Here is a 21,047-nt window from a genome sequence, read left to right on the forward strand (position 1 = left end):
CAGCTAAATCTGAGCGGGCACAAAGCTTTCTCTCCTGCGTGGATGACCTCTACCTGACTCAAGAAGTCTATGGGCCAACGAGAGGCAAAGCACTGCTTGACCTGGTACTGGCTACAGGGGATGACCTAATCGGCGACCTAGTGATTGATGGGAAGTTGGGTGACAGCGACCACGAGCTGATCACCTTCGCCATCCGCCGTAAAGCTGGCAAATCAGTCAGCAACACAGAAGTCCTTGACTTCAGAAAAGCCAACTTTAACAAGCTCAAGAGGCTAGTCGGTCAGGCCCTCAGGGACCATGACCCCAGGGAGATGGGAGTTCAAGAAGAGTGGTTGCTTCTCAAGGAAGCGATCCTCAGTGCACAAGCTAAATCTATTCCAACACGGAGGAAAGGCAGCAAGAAGGCACAGCAGCCCCCCTGGCTCTCCAGAGACCTAGCGGACCTACTGTGGCTAAAAAGGAAAGCCTACAAAGGATGGAGGACGGGATTCACCTCCAAGGAGGATTACTCCGCGCTGGTCCGGTCCTGCAGGGACCAAACCAGGAAAGCCAAGGCTGCAACTGAACTCCAACTAGCTTCAGGCATCAAGGACAACAAAAAGTCATTTTTCAGATATGTGGGGAGCCGGAGGAAAAGCAAGGGCAATGTTGGACCCCTGCTAAACCAGATGGGGCAACTGACAACTGACGCCCAGGAAAAAGCCAACCTATTAAATAGGTACTTTGCATCAGTCTTTCATCAGTCACATGGAATGCCCATGCCTGCTATGGGACAGGGAAATCTGGGTGAGGGGAATCCCCTACCCTCCGTCAATGCTGACCTCGTGAAGGAACACCTTGAGAAGCTGGATACCTTCAAGTCAGCCGGCCCTGACAACCTGCACCCCAGGGTACTCAAGGAGCTGGCGAGCATCATAGCCCAGCCCCTAGCACGGATCTTTGAAAACTCCTGGCGCTCTGGTGTAGTGCCAGAAGACTGGAAGAAGGCCAATGTGGTGCCGATCTTCAAGAAAGGGAGGAGGGGATCCGGCTAACTACAGGCCTGTTAGCCTGACTTCTATCCTGGGGAAGATCTTAGAAAAGTTTATTAAGGAGGCCATCCTTGAGGGACTGGCCCAGGCTAACATCCTAAGGGATAGCCAGCATGGGTTTGTTGCGGGTAGGTCTTGTTTGACCAATCTCATTTCCTTCTATGACCAGGTGACCTATCACCTGGACAAGGGAGAAGAGATTGATGTCATATATCTTGACTTCAAAAAAGCTTTTGATCTGGTATCCCATGATCACCTCTTGGCAAAACTGCCCAGTTGTGGCCTTGGCTCCACCACGATCCGCTGGCTGGGAAATTGGCTTCGTGGTCGGACCCAGAGGGTTGTGATTGATGGCAGTCACTCATCATGGTGCCCTGTAACCAGTGGGGTCCCTCAAGGCTCTGTCCTGGGACCCATACTGTTCATCATCTTCATTAACGATGTGGACATTGGAGTCAGGAGTGGACTGGCCAAGTTCGCCGATGACACCAAACTTTGGGGCATAGCATCCACGCCAGAAGATAGGCGGGTGATCCAGGCTGACCTGGACAAGCTCAGCAAATGGGCAGACGAGAACCTCATGGTGTTTAACACCGAAAAATGCAAGGTTCTCCACCTTGGGAGGAAAAACCTCAAGCACCCTTATAGGCTCGGCAGTGCTACGTTGGTTAGCACTACAGAAGACTTGGGGGTCATCATTGACCACAAGATGAACATGAGCCTCCAATGCGATGCTGCGGCTAGTAAAGCGACCAAAATGCTGGCGTGCATCCATAGATGCTTCTTGAGCAAATCCCGGGACGTCATTCTCCCCTTGTACTCGGCCTTGGTGAGGCCGCAGCTGGAGTACTGCATCCAGTTTTGGGCTCCACAATTCAAAAAGGATGTGGAGAAGCTTGAGAGAGTCCAGAGGAGAGCCATGCACATGATCAGAGGTCAGGAAAACAGATCTTACGATGACAGGCTGAGAGCCATGGGACTCTTTAGCCTGGAAAAGCGCAGGCTCAGGGGTGATCTGATGGCCACCTGTAAGTTTATCAGAGGTGACCACCAGGATCTGGGGGAACGTCTGCTCACCAGAGTGCCCCAAGGGATGACGAGGTCGAACGGTCACAAACTCCTGCAAGACCGTTTCAGGCTGGACATAAGGAAGAATTTCTTTACTGTCCGAGCCCCCAAGGTCTGGAACAGTCTGCCAGCGGAGGTGGTTCAAGCACCTACATTGAACACCTTCAAGAGTAAATTGGATGCTTATCTTGCTGGGATCCTATGACCCCAGCTGACTTCCTGCCCTTTGGGCAGGGGGCTGGACTGGATGATCTCCCGAGGTCCCTTCCAGCCCTAATGTCTATGAAATCTATGAGGAGCCTAGAAAGAGGCTAAGAGTGTGTGCATTAGTGAGGGGTCAAGGAGCCCAGAAGGGGGCTAAGTGGGGGACCCCAGAAGAGCAGAGAGAGACCAACGGCTGTGAATGAGATGGGGCCAAAGGGCCGGTCTAGAGGTCTGTAAATAGAGGGTCAAGAAATGGGGCTGGAAGCCCATGGCACAGCATGGGCATGTGAAATCAGTGGGAAGCCAAGAAGCCCTATACCCCAGGAGGAGCAAGGTTGCCCAGGACAGGATGGCTGGGAGATTAGTCCTGGGTAAGACCAAAAAATGCACCCTACTAGGGTCTGAGAACACAGCAGTGGGGCTGCTTGTGGCAGAACAGCTTCTATAAAGTTCCCCAAAGAGCGAGTATAGGGCACCTGAAAACCCCAGCTCCACTGCCTTGTGGGACACCCTTTGGCAGGGAAGGCTAGGGGAGCACACCCTGACAGAAAAGCAAGGGCAAGAGGTTTCAGGAGACTAGAAGTAGTCCAGAGGGGGACTGGGAGAGTGGAAGGCCTAAGAGAGCTTGAGCCCACAGGAGTGATTACCAGCAGGGTCAGAGAGCTCACAGGCCTAGGGACCCAGGGAGAGAGAGTAGGACCAAAAGGTTCCAGGGGCCTAGACAGGGTAGAGAGTGGTCCAGAACTCAGAGTATGGACAAAACTGGTCCACGGGCCCAGATAGGGACTGAGTATGCTCAGTATGCTGCTGAGGTGAGACCAGGTGACACCAACAAGTGATAACACTTGCGAGGCATGATGTAGGGACAGGTTAGAGCTGCACAATTAGCCCAGAAGGCACTGATCCCAAACACCTGGGTGTCATTACAGTAAGACCAGGGTAGCCTCCCTATTTGAGGAAATACTGTTATTTAAGGCGTGTCAGGAAAAAGAAAGGTTGACTGCCCTAAGGGCAGGGTAGAGAAAAAATTTTTGTCCTCCAGTGGCTTCATGGCCACTCCGAGAAATAGTACCCTGTGACAGATGGTCCCTCACAAAATGCTGGCATCATGCCTAAATTACACTTGGTTTATAATGGGAGTAGCTTATACAAGGTGTCCCTGATCCAAGAGCAGCTGAGTTCAAAGGAGGCCAAAGAAGGGGAATGGGGTGTCTGCAAAGTTCAGCTGACCAACAGCATAAACTCAGATGGCGATACAGATAAAGCTTATATTAACATATTGTATACAAACATATACTTAGACCTGATTCATCCTGGAGAAAATCTGCCAGAGTGAACAGGGCTGTACCAGTTTCAAGCCCCATTAATCTGTGATTTATTTTAAATTAAGGCTATTTTAAAAAGTTATAAACATTTTGTCTGTCTAAACCCACGGATATTTTACCAGCTGGTTTAATGTAGTCTCCATAGACTTGGCTAACCCTAGCAGATATGATTCTAGCTTAGCAACTATTAAGAGAACAATTAACGATTCCAAGACCAGCAACAATGTGATGCTAGCCCAACAAATGCTCTAAGACCCATATTGTAATTGTGTCTTGGTAGGCCTCTTAACAGTGTTTCTAGTGGCTATAGCTTGTTTTCTTACCACTTGGAACAGAAAATTATGTCATTCTTTTTGAATTTGTACTGGCTGTCTTGAATGATTCTGTTGTTCCTGCTAGATTATTTTAAACAAATCTTTAGGGTGAATGCTGACTAGATCCAAGACAACAAGTTCTAGGGGTACACCAATAAAAAAATTTTGGGCTGATACCAATGGCTGATTATTAACCAGCCATAACAGCCCCCATTGATCCGATTGCCAACATGCAGCCCAGCAGCTGGGAGAGCAGTGTCCGGCTGATAAGTCTGTTGCGGAGATTTGGAGTGGGGAGGGGCATAGGGTGGGCAGATCAAGTCCCCTGCAGTGATGGGGAGAGTGGTGCTGGGGCAGGGTATGGGACAGAGCTGCAACTCATCCAGGAAGCATGGGGGGGGCAGCTCCTGCCCCTGAGCACACCCCCAGAGGCATGGGGGGCACCTGCCCCCTATATCTGTATGGTTCAAGGGCAGGTTGCCACTACATGCTTAGGGCCAGAGGCTGTGCTGGGCTCTTCCCAGCAAGGGGGCTAGGCCCAGACTGTGCTTGGGATGGCGGGGCAGGGTGGGAGAAAGCAGTGTTTGGAGAGGGGCTATGGCAAATTTTGAGGTGCTATAGCCCACACCATAGCGCAACCTCCTAGCACCACCTCCACCCACCCCAAGCACAGCCCAAGCCCAGCTCCCATGCCAGGAAGAGGCCAGCACAGACTCTGACCCTGAGCACACAGCACCAGCCCACCCTTGCCCTATGCACAGATGTGGGGGTGAGGCACATGCCCCCCATACCTCCCCCAGGGATTCATGCAGTGACAGGAGCCCCACCCCCCAGATGAGTTGCAGTTCTATCCTATGCCCTGTCTCACACCCTGACTTGGCAGCACCTGCCCCTCCCCCAGCCCCACCCCATACCTCACTGTGGAGGCCTTGATCTGCCCCTTCCCACACCCCTCTACTTTCCCCCCAGATTTACTGGTTGGATGCTGCTCTCCAAGCTGCTGGGCTGCATTCCCATCCACGTGCATGCTCTAAAGTATCAGTGCACCTCTAATAAATTTCAAACTTAAAATAATCTACGCTCACCCACTTGGGATCCAAGCAAGGTAGGTTAAGATAGCAGGTAAGCAATTACTTTTAGCTTTTCTCCTGAAGTCCAAAGATGTGAAGCTCAGCCTCTGCCAGTTTCCATCTCAGTCTACGCCTCCCCCCCACTTTTTTTTTTTTTTTTAAGACAAAAGAAAATAAAGAAAAGAAAAAAAAAGAACATCAACCTTTTAAATATATATTTTACAGGGAATGAACATGTGTACAGTAGAGGTAGAGTTTTTATTAATGACTCCATATTTATTATTTTCCTCCTCCTTTTTACTTACCTTTTTATAGAGGATCTTGTCAATCACTTTGAAAGACCATGACTATTACATTCTTTCTACAAATAGTTGTGTTTTAATTCAAGTCAAGATGTTTATAAACAAAGCCAAAAGATAATAGTTGCAATCTACCGTACTGCCACTGAAGCTTTAATTTAGAAGTTTCAGTTTTCCTCTGCAACAATTAATGTAAGGGAATAAATTTATCATTAAGAATGCACAGATTTCACACACTTGCATGTAATAATGGACTTAATAGTCAACACATTAAAATTAAATATTTGTATATTTAATGCTTTGTTTTGAAATCAAACCCCATCCTCTTTAATCTTTTCTAAGCCTATTAAATCAACTCTACGTTACCCTTTTATCTTTTAAATAGTAACTGTTCGGCCTGTTCTAGGACAGGAATTACAGACTAATTCAGCCTATAAAACATCACAACACATTACTCTGTGTCCCAATTTCTCTAATATGATTAATTTCATTGCTACAGTTTAATAGTTTCAGAAGTACTGCACAGTTAAGAGAACGGGGGAACAGATGTTGGAATGTTGATATTAACTCATTTGTCAATACCCTAGCATTCTTTTCCAGGTTTTTAGATCAGAAGATTTCTTTAACATATCAAACTGTATTTGGAATGCCTAGAAAGAACTGTTAAATACAGGTACTGGATTACAGGATGCAGATTATTGCTTTAGTTTTCACTTGCTGGTGATGTAGTTCAAGTGCTGGCTTGGTGTCACAAGTGAATAAGACGTTTTGGTATTACTTTAGGGATTTAAGGACATTATATATATTACAATCAGCAGGTTTTTTTACCTGGAACTGAACCAGCTGTAGAGGTGAAATCTAACTGAACTCTAAAGGGGCATGGCAATTCCTGCTCAAGTTAAAAAGTTAAATATTCTGTTGAGATTCTAAGACACACTTTACAAACCCACTTTAAAAACACACACACAAGCTAGCATTGTCCCTCTTTTACAACTGAGAAAATTGTGGCAAGTTAACACTATTTATATTGTAAATTTAGGACCCTGAAATTGGACATATCTGAAAAAAATCAGGCTGCTTATTTAGGTCTCAATATGTACTTAAATGACATAGTAGAAAAATTTTAATTGGCTCCTACAGGAAGTCCATGGCAGTCCAGAAAATAATTCAATTTTGATTTCCAATCCTAAATTTTAACTATATGAACAATTCTTCCTGCTCTGTACTTTCAGTCCTTCACTTCAAAAAACACAAATGGCACTACAAAGCTTAAGAAGAAAATAAAGTCTAGATATATAAAATTCAAATACAATGAATGCATCTTTTATTCAGTGCACCATTCCTCAAAACACTTATAAACATTTAAAGTTGGAGTGGGAGTAAGGATAAGTCATCTGGTATAATTTACTATAAAAATCAAAGCTAATGCCTTATAGCAGAGTTGGTTTATGTACAAACATTCGTTGCTGATATGAACATAATGAGGCACATCTCGCCCCACTGCATCCATTATATTAGTCACCTAAGGAAGTTTCTCTGTGCTGTTTTCTTTTCCTCCGCTCTTTCTGCACCAATATCTCAGCAATACAGTCACTAGATTCTAGTGCTACATAATCATATTGCTTGTCACTCAATTATCACTTTCAACATTTTATCTAAAATTATGTACCTTATTATTTCTTTCCCTAAGCTTCTTCGGTGAATGCAGAATTCAAATATTAGTTTATTTCAATAAGATTGGCTTCAACCTGACTGAGAAGAGTCACAGACTAAACTGGGAAGAACCATTAATCAAGAATGCTTGGAACTTTTATGAATACAAATAACTTATCAAGGTTAATGAGGTTCAACTTAAGTATAGAAGAATACAAAACTTTCTTTGTACACTATATAATGTGATTTATGATCATAGGTACATTTTGAAAGGTATAGCATGCAAATTCTAGGTTAGCTGCTTCTATTTAGGGTTGAAAAGGGTATCTTCTAGTTATTTTTCACAAGCATAAAAAATTTTGCTTGAATTTTTAACAAAAGCTTATGCAATCACAAAGGCAAAACAAATACCACCTAAAAGATTTCAGCTTTTTGAGAGTGGTCTCTTTTTCAACTAGTAAGTAATATCTATATACAACTTATAAAGATGCTAAATATATATAAAAAATTGAATGACTAAGACCTGTTTAGTAGACCTGTCTGAAACGGATAGTATTCAATTTGGTGATTCGAATCACTGTCCCAAATTGATTCGGCCAAATCTGATTCAGAGATTTGGCCACCTCTGAATTGGCTAAATCTCCAATTCAAACAGACCCCATCCCCCACCTGCTCTCCCAGCCCCATCAATGGCTGCACCGCCCAGCCCCAGCATCCCAGGCACTTTAAAAAAAAAAAAAAAAAAAAAAGCTCCGCACTCACAGGCTCCTGCTGCCCCCTACTGCTTGCACTGTATAGGGGGGGCTCTGCAACAAGCCCCCAGAGGCCCTGACAGCTGCTGCAGCCAGTGAGTGCAGGACTTTTTTTTTTTTTTTTTTTTTAAAGTGCCAGGACACTATAAGGGGGTGGAGAGCACACTGAGGAGAGCTGGGGGAGTAGGCAGGGGATGGGGCCTGGCAGGGGTAACCCCCATGGTCCCCTGCCCTTTCCTCTAGCTCCCCTCCCCCTCCACCCCCTACTTACCAGCATGGAGTCCAAGTACAGCTCCCTGTGGCGGCAGGAGGGGCTGACCAAATCTCCAAATCTTCTCTGAATAGATTCAGACCTTTTTCTTGGTCTCTCACTTGGATTTGGAGATTTGGCTGCCGAATCAGGCCGAACCTCCTCCAAATCGTATCAGCAACTGAAGCTTCACACAGCTATACTATTTAGGTATAGTTTCTAAGGCAGAGCTGGTGTCTGCTGGTCAGTGACACATAAATGGAGTTCCTTTTTCTTTTTATCTGATCAAAGTACCTTTTAAATTTAAAATGCACTATTTGATAACTTTCAGACCTCTAATTGACTTGTACTCCTTGTCATTTATTTTCACTTGAATGCTACCCAATGAAGAAGAGAAGCAGCCACATGACTGTTTTAGTCTAGGGTAAAATTAATTCAAAGCTAACCATTCCTTTTAATAAGTCTGAAAACACGTGTCAATGAGATGAGTCTTGTACTTCGTTAAAGTTTTGTAAAAGTACAACAGTTGTACATTCTACCTTCCCCATAGAAAATTACCCATTCAGTTACAATAGAAAGCCCAATGGTTATTCAGCATTAGTGCAAGACACTCTTTGATCAAAAATACGATTCAGGATTTCCAGTAAATCAAGTGATTTCACAGGCTAAAAACAAATCTATAACCATTTTATGAATCATATCTTCTTCTATATTACAGCATTTTTTCAGATGGCTCTATAAAGAGAAGTATGAAGCAACCTTTAGTATAAAGCAAGCCTTTTATGATAAAGATATTTCCATATGAGAAACAGGAATAACTCTAGCATTTGTGAAAAAAGTCAAATGCAGTCAAATAATTACTCGTATACAAATCTAATTTAATTTTATAAATTAAAAAGTTGTGATTTTCCTTTTAAAGTCATAGCTCTCCAAAATTATATATTATTACAAGTAAAATGAAAGTTAACTACCTGAAAAAGATCAGAGAATTATACTGTCACGGAGTCACATGGGTGCCCCGTGAGTGTGAGGGTGATTGGCAGAGCTGTCAATCACCCAGGCAGCTCAGGTGCCTGGTTGCCGGGGCAACCAGGTGGTCACATGGCCGGAAGAGGGCAGGGCCAGGCCTTTATAACCAGCTTAGGCCGGAGCTGGAAACACAGTTCCTTTCTGGCTGCCGCAGGAGCAGGAGCTCTGCGGCTCAAGCTGAGTGGCCTGAGTTGGTGGTCGCAGCCTTACTCCACTAACAGGCTGCGATGATGCAGGGAACAAGATCACCCTGACTGGAGGTAGGACTGAGAGCCCTGGTAGGGCTTGGAGTTATGGATAGGCGTATGGAGCCTCTGTATTTATGTTGTAGCCAGAGGGCTGGAGTTTGAGTTACAGTTTACACCGGAGGACCGGGTGAGGCTGTAGGGGAGCGAGGAGGCCTCAAGGGAGCTCCCCAACAGCTTGGGGGTTCCCAGTGCCCAGTAGGGGCACAGTGCCAGGGGCACTATTGTCGGTGCCTCAGAGCACCATATTGAGCCAGGGAGGCGCGGTGTGCGGGGTTACAGACCCCAGCCCATAAGGGCGGTGTTTGCCCAGACAGGCAAACGGACCCAGCGAAGGGTCAAGGGGACAGGCACGGTGGCAAACGCCTGTGCCCGAGCGCGAGGCGCGCGGTGCCGGCCCTAGCGAGGGCAAGGCCCCGGAGCGGGGCAGAGACAGGGCGCGAGGCGCGCGGTGCCAGCCCTAGCGAGGGCAAGGCCCCGGAGCGGGGCAGAGACAGGGCGCGAGGCGCGCGGTGCCAGCCCTAGCAAAGGCAAGGCCCCGGAGCGGGGCAGAGACAGGGCGCGAGGCGCGTGGCGTGTCAGCCCCAGAGGGGCGAGGCCCCAGAGAGGGGCAGAACAGCCAGGGATAGTGAGCCGCCCAAGGGCGCCGAGACTAGGGCGGCGAGAGCGAGCCGGCCCAAGGGCGCCGAGACTAGGGCGGCGAGAGCGAGCCGGCCCCAGGGCGCCGAGACTAGGGCGGCGAGAGCGAGCCGGCCCCAGGGCGCCGAGACTAGGGCGGCGAGAGCGAGCCGGCCCCAGGGCGCCGAGACTAGGGCGGCGAGAGCGAGCCGGCCCCAGGGCGCCGAGACTAGGGCGGCGAGAGCGAGCCGGCCCCAGGGCGCCGAGACTAGGGCGGCGAGAGCGAGCCGGCCCCAGGGCGCCGAGACTAGGGCGGCGAGAGCGAGCCGGCCCCAGGGCGCCGAGACTAGGGCGGCGAGAGCGAGCCGGCCCCAGGGCGCCGAGACTAGGGCGGCGAGAGCGCTCCCGACCCAAGGCAGAGCCGGCGATTAGCCAGGCGCCGGCTAGAACCCGGCCCAGGGGGGCGTCGAGATTAAGCGGCGCTAGCGACCCGGACCCAAGGGTCGCCAGCGTGTAGCTGGGCGCCAGCGAGACAGGCCCAGGGCGCGGAGAACGGGCTAGAGATTGAAGCCCGACCCAAGGGGGCGCCAGGTGGGCGAGGAGCCCCAGGGCCCAAGCAAGGGAGTGAGGGCACCCGAGGGGCGAGGGACTACGCAAACGTCCCCCAGAACAGCTGCGAGGCTTGGGACGTGCTAAGGGGGAGGTTTGGAGGCACGCATAGCCCTTAAGGCGGGACGCACATAGATACCCCAGTCTGGAATAGGGACAGGAACACCAAGACCATCCACTAGGGAAACTGGCAGCCTCCACAATATATATATAGTCATCAAAGTCGTGACGGGCGAGATTCTGAGGGTGCTACGTCACCCTAACGTGACGGTAGGGGGCGCTAGGGGGTTCACGGCCGCCCCTAGCCACCGCTCCCTCACATATACACTTTCTAATTTCTGTACTATGCATATAATCAGTCTATTTGTTGTCTATATATGGCCAAGGTTTCCCCTATTTATGTGGAGTTCCAGGGGGAAAAAAGAATTTAAAAACAAACACGAATATTGCTATAAAAAGTTCAGAAACTGCAAAATGGACTTAGGCAGACATAGCAACTAAAATTCAATAAATCTTATATAAAACTTGTTCATAGCCACTTGTCTTCTTAAGAGTAATGTATTAAATAGTTATCCCATCTTATTAAACTTTCTGCATAATTATCATTCTTGTCCTTTCTATTTTACATTTACTACACACAACATTTCATCCGATAGCCACCTATCCAAAACAAAGTACACAACACACCAAATTCAAAATGGCAAAAAATTAAGTTTTTCAATAACATAGAAATACATAGCATCATATGCAATTCAGGATTAGATAAAACTCTGTCATTTGCACTTGCCAGAGGGCAATTATGTTAATTTAAAAAATGCTTGGTCAGCTCCAACTGGAAAGAAATATATCCATGTCAGACTATCAATTAGTAGCAGTGCTATAATGGAACAGCCTTGACAGAATATTCTGTCACTAGGTAAGTCTGAAATTCGCATTCTATTGTTCATTGCTCTATCACCCAAGGGAAACCTATATATACAGAGATATCTATATCTCTGTATATAAGTACACCAGTATATACAGATATATAAAGATCTATATCTATATGAGAAACAAGGTAGATAGATCTATCTTTCAATATATCTTGATTCTCACTACCACTCTCTCCAAAGGTATTAGTATTAGCGATCGAAAGTTGAGACAAAAAAGAAAATATCATTTTCTATATTTTCTTTTTCTTTTTCATCTTGTCTTCCTATTGCTAGCACCCTAGAAAGTGGCAGTGCAAAGAAAGATGAAAAGTAAAAAGTGACCGGACAGAAAAAATCTACATTTTTAAATTGCACCATTAGCAAAGCATCTTTTTCAGTCCTCCTCTATTAGTGTTCACAGAATCATAGCGAAGCAGTGCTGAAAAAGACCTCCATAGGGTCATCTAGTCCAATCCCCTGCCTGAGGAAGAACCATCCCTATCTATCCGATACAAATCCATAATCTAACATCTTAGCAAAACTAGTCACCCTGACAGAAGGCATAACATTCTAGCCTGCCACAAGTAATGGAGGGGGACCATCTAGATATACTGTTTCCAAGATGTCCACACATACTAAGAAATACACAGAAAGTGACCATATAGAGCAACGGCATGCATACGGTACTTAGCATGATAAACTAGCTAAAAGGGAAGCGTACATCCAATGGAAGGGAGGGGCCATCACCAGGGAGGATTATACTGCGGTGGCTCAGGGATGCAGGGGGGGCAGTCAGACAGGCCAAGTCGGAGATGGAACTGGGACTAGCTTCCCGGATCAAGGACAACAAGTCCTTTTTTAAATACATAAGGGGCAAAAAGAAGGTACCGGGTAATGTGGGGCCCCTGCAAGACACACTAGGAAATCTGGTCATCACACCAGATGACAAAGCTAACCTATTTAACGATTTCTTTGCCTCCATTTTCCTGAGCAGGGACCAGATCAGCCCCCCCACCAGGCCCCACTCAGGCCCCAGGGGAGGTGTACCTAGGCCAAGGGTCAGCGAGGATCTAGTCAGGAAACTTCTGGAGGGACTGGATGTATTTAAATCAGCTGGTTCGGATGATCTCCACCCCAGACTGCTGAAGGAATTGGCTGACCTCATTGCAGGACCCCTGGCACGGCTATACGAGTACTCGTGGTGCTCTGGTGTGGTGCCAGAGGACTGGAAGAGGGCCAATGTGGTTCCCATCTTCAAAAAAGGGAGGAAGGAGGACCTGGGAAACTATAGGCCACTTAGTCTTACTTGGATCCTGGGCAATCTTTTTGAGAGAATTATTCTGGCACATGTCCACAAGGGGCCAACAGGGGAGATTATGCTTAGTGGCAACCAATACGGGTTCATTAGAGGCAGGTCCTGTCAGATCAATCTGGTGGCCTTCTACGATGAGGTCACCAAATCCTTAGATGCAGGGGCAGCAGTGGACATGGTCTTTCTGGACTTTCGGAAGGCCTTCAACACAGTCTCTCACCCCGTTCTCATTAAGAAACTGGGGGGCTGTGGTGTCAACACCCACAGTCAATTGGGTCGCCTACTGGCTGGAGGGCTGCATCCAGAGAGTGGTGCTGGATGGGTCATTTTTGACTTGGAGGGATGTGGGCAGTGGGGTTTCTCAGGGCTCAGTCCTCGGGCCCACACTGTTCAACACCTTCATCAGTGATGTGGACAAGGGGGTAAAAAGCACCCTGTTCAAATTTGCCGATGACACTAAGATGTGGGGGGATGTGAGCATGCTAGAAGGGAGGAATAGGCTGCAATTGGACCTAGACATGTTACAGGGGTGGGAAGATGAGAATAGGATGGCATTCAACACTGACAAGTGCAAGGTGATGCACCTGGGGAGGAAGAACCAGCACCATACCTACAGGCTGGGGAACTCCCTTCTTGTCAGCGCAGAGGCACAAAAGGATCTTGGAGTTATCACTGATGCCAATATGAACATGGGCCGGCACTGTGGGGATGCAGTCAGGTAGGCCAACCATACCTTGTCATGCATCCACAGATGCATCTCAAGCAGGTCCAAGGAGGTGATACTCCCCCTCTATGCAACACTGGTCAGGCCGCAGTTGCAGTACTGCATCTAGTTCTGGGCGCCGCACTTCAAGAGGGATGTGGACAACATGGAGAGGATCCAGAAGAGGGCCACTTGCATGATCAGGGGGCAGCTGGGCAGGCCCTAAGAGGTCAGGCTACAGGACCTGAACCTGCTCAGCCTCCACAAGAGAAGGCTGAGGGGGGATCTAGTGGCCTGTTACAAACTAGTCAGAGGGGAGCAGCAGGCGTTGGGGGAGTCCCTGTTCCCCCGAGCACTACCAGGAGTGACTAGAAATAATGGTCACAAGCTGGCAGAAGGTAAATTCAGATAAGACATCAGGAGATGTTACTTCACAGTTAGGGTGGCAAGGATCTGGAACCAACTTCCAAGCAAAGTGGTGCTGGCTCCTACTCTGGGGGTCTTTAAGACAAGGCTAGACAATCACCTTGCTGGGGTCGTTTGACCCCAATACTCTTTCCTGCCATGGCAGGGGTTCGGACTAGATGATCTATTCAGGTCTCTTCCGACCCCTACTAACTATGAAACTATGGAGGCCAACATCCTGCTTTTGTAAAAGGCTATTAAATATATACTCAAAAGATCCCAGGAACATGGACATGCCCCTGCCACAGAGGAAGGCAAAACCTCTCACAGTTTGTACCAATATGACTCCAAAATTCCTTCCTGACCCCAGATCAGGCAAATGATCTGACACTGAGTGGGGGTGGGCAGAAGACCCTCTAGCCAAAAACCTCTGGCTTGAATTCCAGCAGGAGCATTGGCACATTTCAGACAAAATCCCCAAGCTTGGCAACACCCAATATCTCTGAGGAAGGCTTAAAAAAAACCCAAAGAAACCTGGCACATGTAGCAGTCAGAGGGGAGGGAGGGGAAAAGGGAACACAAAATTGCCTCCCAGACTCATGCAGATGAACTTCAAAGAGGTTTAGAAAATGTGTATGAGAGACAGGTGAGAAACCACACTGCTTTGGAGGCTGGAATTATCACCCAGTCTAGCATGTGACCTACCATAACCATACATACATAAAATCATTTAAAAAAGAAAAAAGGTTACCTCTATATGTGTTGTAAGTTGTGTTCTCTCTTTGTCCTTGTGCTCTATGCATCGCTTCAGCTCTTCCACTTCCGAGGCTACAACACACTGGCTCAGCTTTGCTCTTAGTTCCAGAATATGTTTCTCCAGCTCTTGTTTCTCCCGCTCAGACCTTTCAACCACTACAAAGCAGTGTGAACCATTAAACAGTCCTGCTATGTGAAATGAAAACACCATATCCTACAAATTAAAATTTTCTCATTACTTCCTTTGCCATTCAATGTTCTTCTTCCCAAACTTTCAACAGACATATATAAATATCCCACAACTAATGACCTTAAATTCATGTATAGCTTAAAGATACGGACAGTTAAAGCATTACTTCAGAAGTAGGGAGATACTAGTCTTCTAACTCACTGGACCCCAAGCAGTTAGTGTTCTCTTCTACCTCTTTATTCCAATTTTATATTTGCCTAAAGAAACAAGGAAGAAATCCTGACCCCACTGAGGTCAACGGGAATGCTGTCAATGATTTCAAGAGACAGGATTTCATCTCAAGATCTGGTGCAGAGTAGTGAAAAGTACTAAATAATTAATTATCACGATACTGTATCTGGATAAGTGTGCGCCATTTCCATTGTTAACCATACATTACGGTAAAAATTCTATCTAATAAATACCAGCAATCTCTTCCTCAACTGACAATCAAGAACTTCAGTTTATAAACTCTATTATACACAAATAAAACCTCAGCCCATATCCCTTTCTGTGAGCCTTTGGCTTCTCTTATAACACTATTGTAAACATGTATTCATTTTCATGGGTAAAATGTGCATAAGGACATTTTTTTCTTTCTGTTTGTTTTTCTAAAAATGTTTATAGTAAAAGTTATTATAACTGCAAAAGAAGCCAAGAAAAGTTTAAAATGTCCAAATTAGCATGAGGGACTGTTGTCATTAACAAGCTCATTTTTAAACATACTGGTAATTTTAAGAGGTTCAAAATGAGGTTAATAGTTCACCACCTTGGGGATTACTTACCTCAGAATGGTGACTTTGATACTAACTAGACTTGGGTTCTTACGGTTTCTCTGGAAACAACAGGTTTTGAAAATGTGAAGAACGCAACTCCATTTAGATAACTATGAGAATGTGTCCAGGTAAAAGTTGTTGTACCATAAAATAGCAAAAGTGATGCTTAACTAAAAGCAAGATTCAATGGGACACTGGACCCATGTTACCACTTCAATAATACAAATGTGTTAGTATAAACCAGAGGTGTCAAACTCACTTGCCTTCCCATACCAGATTGGGACTATAGGGCCAGATCTGGACATGGCAACAGCAGGATCCCTGACAGTATCAGGGGCGACAGGGATTCATATAGACATTACTCATACCCACTGCTAACACATATCTGCTGTGGGGCTCCATGCCCTGGATTTCAGCACCAGGCCCAAATTTCCAGCCACACTATAAGCCTCACAGGCCAGAAAACGTTTCTCAGGACATCTGTGTGCATAGGTGACGCATAGGGGGAGCACGTGCCTTCCCCCCCACCCCACCAAGATTGGCCCTCACTGGTCAGGGAGTGGGGGACAACAGCCAGTACCCCCCTGAGGTTGTAGGGGTGCTAAGAGAAGCGGTGGCAACACTTCTGGGTTTGCCACTGGCACTTCCACCTGGAGTGGCGATCGACCACTAGGGGACTGCCCCTCCCCCAGTCAGTGATTAGCCACTGGTGCCCCCGCAGTATCAGGAGGCACCAGTCGCCCATGTGTTTGACATCCCTTGTATATATGACAGAGATGATAGATACCTCCTACAGATAATATATATTTATAGGCATTTTTAAACATACATAGCAAAATGAATTTAGAGAGCTCGAATCTAGATCAACGATATATTCAAGATCACTTTACAGATATAGCTCAATTACCTCTTCCACGATTTTAAATATGATTTTTTTAAAATTCTAAATGCCCAAACAAATCTTCAGATTTTCTTCAATGCTTCTTCTACTGGAAACACAAGACGCATTGACAGGATTGTACCTACACACATGTAGCGAGGCTGCTCCAACGCACTGTAATTACAGCAGCCAGAGCAGACTCAATTAATCGAGTCACAGATTCACAGATGCTAGGGTCAGAAGGGACCTCAACAGATCATCAAGTCTGACCCCCAGCCTAGGCAGGAAAGAATGCTGCGGTCAGATGACCCCAACCAGATGCCTATCCAGCCTTCTCTTAAAGACCCTAAAGGTAGGGGAGAACACCACCTCCCTTGGAAGCCCATTCCAAATTCTGGCCACCCTTATGATGAGAAGTTTTTCCTGATATCTAGCCTAAATCTGCTCTCTGTCAGTTTGTGACCACTGTTCCTTGTTACCCCAAGAGGCACCCTAGTGAACAGAGCATCTCCAATCCCTTGCTGCATCCCCCTAATGAATTTGTAGGCAGTCACAAGATCATCTCTCAGCCTTCACTTGCAAAGGCTGAAGAGGTCCAGGCCCCTCAGTCTCTGCTCATAGAACCTGTCCTGTAAGCCCCTAATCATATGAGTGGCCCTCCTCTGGACCCTCTCGAGTCTATCAACATCCTTCTTGAAGTACGGCACCCAAAACTGGATGCAGTACTCCAACTGCAATCTGACCAATGCTGCATAGAGGGGAAGCATCACCTCCTTGGTTCTATTTGTCATGCATCTGCTGATGCACAATAAAGTGTGGCTAGCTTTGCTAGATTTTGTCACACTGATGACTCACGTTCATCTTGGAGTCCAGTACGACTCCGAGATCCCTTTCTACTTCTGTGCTGCTTAGAGGGTCACTTCCCAGCCAATAGGTGTTCTGGATATCCTTGAGCCCTACATGCAGCACTCTGCACTTGTCCTTGTTGTCCTGCATCCTATTGTGTACTGCCTACTTTTCTAACCTGTCCAGGTCTTCCTGCAATCGTTCCTTACCCTCTGGAGTGTGCACTTCACCCCACAATTTAGTATCATCCACAAACTTGGACACAGTACACTTCACACCCACATCCAAGTCACTGATGAACATATTGACTAGTACAGGTCCGAGGACCAAACCCTGCGGGATCCCACTATACACATCCTTTCAGGTCAATACCGACCCATATACTACCACTCTCTGGGTGCAACTGCCAAGCCAATTTGCCACCCACTGGACCGTGTAAACATCTATGTCACAGCCTTTTAATTTATTTATGAGAATAGGGTGAGACACTATATCAATGGCCTTGCTAAAATCCAAGAAAATGACCTCTACCTCTACTCCTCCGTCTAAGCATTTTGTGACCCTGTCATAATATGAAACCAGATTGGTCAGGCATGATCTACCTGCTATGAATCCATGCTGGTTTCCCTGCTGCATTATTTTTCCCACTGGACTTCCACAAATATGATCCTTCGTAATCTTTTCAAAGACCTTTCCGAAGATGGAAGTGAGACTGACTGACATATAATTACTCGGATACCCCCTTCCTTCCCTTCTTGAAAAATAGGGACCACATTGGCCCTTTTCCAGTCCTCCAGGACCTGACCCGAGCACCACAAGCACTTAAACAGCTGTGCCAGTGGTTCTGCTGTGACACAGGCCAATTCCTTCAGTATTCTCAGATGCAGCTCATCCAGGCCTGCTGACTTGAACGCGTCCAGTCCATCCAAGTGACTCTGTACCAAGTCAGCATCATCAACAGTTGGTGGGCTGGCGTCCCTCTAGTACCCATCGAAAAACCAATTAGGGGACTTATCTTGAGCCCTGTTCAGGAACACTGAGGCAAAAAACTCATTGAACAGCTCAGCCTTGCCTCCTGTCTATCACTAATTGCTCCTTCTTGTTCAGTAAGGGTCCTATGCTGCCCTGCGCCTTCCTTTTGCTCCCTACATACTTAAAATAAGACTTTTTGTTGTCTTTAATTTGTCTTGCCAGCCTCAGCTCTGTAGTTCCTTTGGCTTTATTAACTGCCTCCCTGCAAGTGTGGGCCAAGTAGGTATACTCCTCCTCAGTAGCTTCCCCCTGCTTCTACTGCCTATATACCTTCTTTTCCCCTTAGGCTCCCCTGGATTTCCGTTTAGCCAAGGAAGTTTTTTGGCTCCTGTCGCAGGGCACTTCCGCACCCCGCTCCTAGTGAGACTCGAACTTAAGGGGGGAGGTGTGTCGCAGGGCATTGAAGTGCCCTGCTCCTAGAAAGAAGGACAGGTGCTGGTTGCTGGGGCAACCACAGTGGTCAGCTGACCAGAAAGGGGGCAGGGCCTGGCCCCCCCTATATAAACAAGCCAGGCAGAGGCCAGAGTCAGTTCCTCTTTGGCAGCCGAGGAAGTCAGAGCTCTGTTGAGGCAGGCAGAGTAGAGGAGCTGGATGGCCAGAACAGCTTCCATGCAAGGAGACCGGGTGGAGGAAGCCCTGGTAGGGATTTGGGGAGGATAAATAACCTGATGGTTTAGAGTCTGCGCTAGCCAAGGAGGCTTATCTTTGAGTTGCAGCCGATTGGCTTATGTTATTGCTTTTGGTTGTTACCCCGGAGGACTGGGTGAGGCTGTAGGGGTTGGAGGAGGCCTCAGAGGGGCTCCACAGCAGTGTAGGGACCCCGGTGCCAGAGAGGGCACAGTATTGATGGGGGGCATTGACCCCAGCCCTGCGAAAAGGGCACGGGGGATTGAGGGCCAGGCGGAGCGGAGGCCGCCTGAGCCGTGCAGGAATTGTAAACCCCAGACAGTGCTTAGGTTAAGGCCCAAGGAGAGGATTCGGGGCCAGGCACAGCTATGGCCACCTGAGCCTCAATTGAGGGGAATCATGAGGCAAGGCCCCAGTGCGGGCGGGGAATCGCGAGGCAAGGCCCCAGTGCGGGTGGGGATTCGCAAGGCAAGGCCCCAGTGCGGGCTATGAGGGTGCAGAGCAAGGCCCCAGTCCAGGTGAGAGTACAGAGATAGGAGAAGCCCCAGGGAGGGTGATCATAGAAGCCCCAGGGAGGGCGAGGGCGCAGAGAAGGGCCCCGGGGTAGGCCACGAGTAGAAGACAAGCCCAGAGGGTGTCCGCCAGGGTGTGGGCAACAGTACTTGACTAAACAACGTCCGGGACATCCGAGAGGCTTGGGGCGTGGTATTAGGGGTGGTAGGAGCCACGCGTAGCCCTTGAGGTGGGAGTGCCCAGGATCACTGTAGACAGGGCACAGGCCAAAGTATGTCAGGGGTACCGTGCCAAGGAGGACAAAAGGCAGCCTCCCTTAATATTCATACCAAAGACGTGGCGGGCGAGAATGAGGGTGCATGTTATACCAACTTGGCATGGTAGGGGACGCTAGGAGAGATCACGGCCACTTCTAGGTCCCCGCCCTGTGACAGCTCCTCTTCCCCTTTTCCCTTGTACTAGTAGAGTCTCCCTCTGCTCCCTCTGCACCTTTAGAAACGATCACCCTTCCTGGACTCTCATCTTGCCAATATGCCTATCCTGCAGTGTGTCATTGACTAGACTTCTAAGCACACTGAAGCTAGCCTTCCTAAAGTCAAGCACTACCACCCTACTAGTTATCTTACCCACCTTACGCCGTATGGTGAATTTGATTGATTGGTGGTCACTGTCTCCAGTCAACGTGCATGATAATTACTGTGCTCCAGCATCATGCGCATCAGTGCCCCCGCACTGAAAAAAAGCTCATTTGAAGAGCTTTAGTTAAAATGCCACCAATGCCATTTTTCAGCGTGGAACACTGATACACATTATGCTCCCCTGCTCCCAGAGCACATGTATAAACACCCACAGTTGGACTATGTTCTCGTCTTTTCTCTGAGATGCATTATCACTTCTGAGGAATCATTTAGTTTTGCCAGGCAAACTTTTGCTTAGTCAGGAAGAACACTAAATTATGAAGATTGGTGAAACCTGCACTATGCTCCAATATGACAAAATTTAACACCAGGAATGGCAAAAAAAGCAACATTTATGAAGAGCAACATACATTTTTAATATTTCAAATTTCACTTCTATGAAGAGACTATTCACTCTGGTAACTGATTAACTCTAATTTTTTTTATTATTTGTAAACCATGAAAAACAGCTAATATAATTTAAGTGTCATCCTGAATGTTTTGTTCATAAATATTATATAATTATTATTTGAATACTAGTAGTAAGAGAAGCTAATCTAGCCAAGACAACAACTCACCATTTAGTTCAACCAACAGAGGATCTGCATTCCAACTCAAACATAGTTAAATCCCTGGCAGTCATAAAATTATATCCTGTATAACAAGAAAAATGCAATACCTGTTCTAATCCTCCTATCATCTTCTTTGTCATCTGGGTAAGTTTGGCGGTGCATAGTGACCTGAGATATTTGATGCTGCAAATCCACGCGATCCTCTTCTGCTCTTAGGAGCTGGCAATGAAGATCCTCAATCTGATGTGCACATATCAAAACAAAACCAAAACAATAATTCAAGAAACAAGTAAAAAATTTCAGTTCTACCAAACAGCATAAACACAAGAAGACGAAACAAA

The 21,047-nt window shown here is 47.1% G+C and overlaps 1 protein-coding gene across 2 annotated transcripts in view; it reads right to left on the bottom strand.

Moving 5' to 3' along the window:
• CEP128 (centrosomal protein 128) overlaps window positions 1–21,047 on the bottom strand; it is a 382,053-nt gene that overhangs the window by 269,854 nt on the left and 91,152 nt on the right. For both annotated transcript variants that reach the window (XM_090033819.1, XM_090033818.1), the window contains 2 exons: window positions 20,814–20,946; window positions 14,550–14,710 (listed from right to left, as the gene is read on the bottom strand). In XM_090033819.1, coding sequence (XP_089889945.1) covers window positions 14,550–14,710; window positions 20,814–20,946 — 294 coding nt within the window. The remainder of the gene's footprint in view (window positions 1–14,549; window positions 14,711–20,813; window positions 20,947–21,047) is intronic.

Source organism: Crocodylus siamensis, chromosome 2 (genome assembly GCF_052110815.1).
Source record: "Crocodylus siamensis isolate JL-2025a chromosome 2, ASM5211081v1, whole genome shotgun sequence".
NCBI classification, from domain to species: domain Eukaryota; kingdom Metazoa; phylum Chordata; order Crocodylia; family Crocodylidae; genus Crocodylus; species Crocodylus siamensis.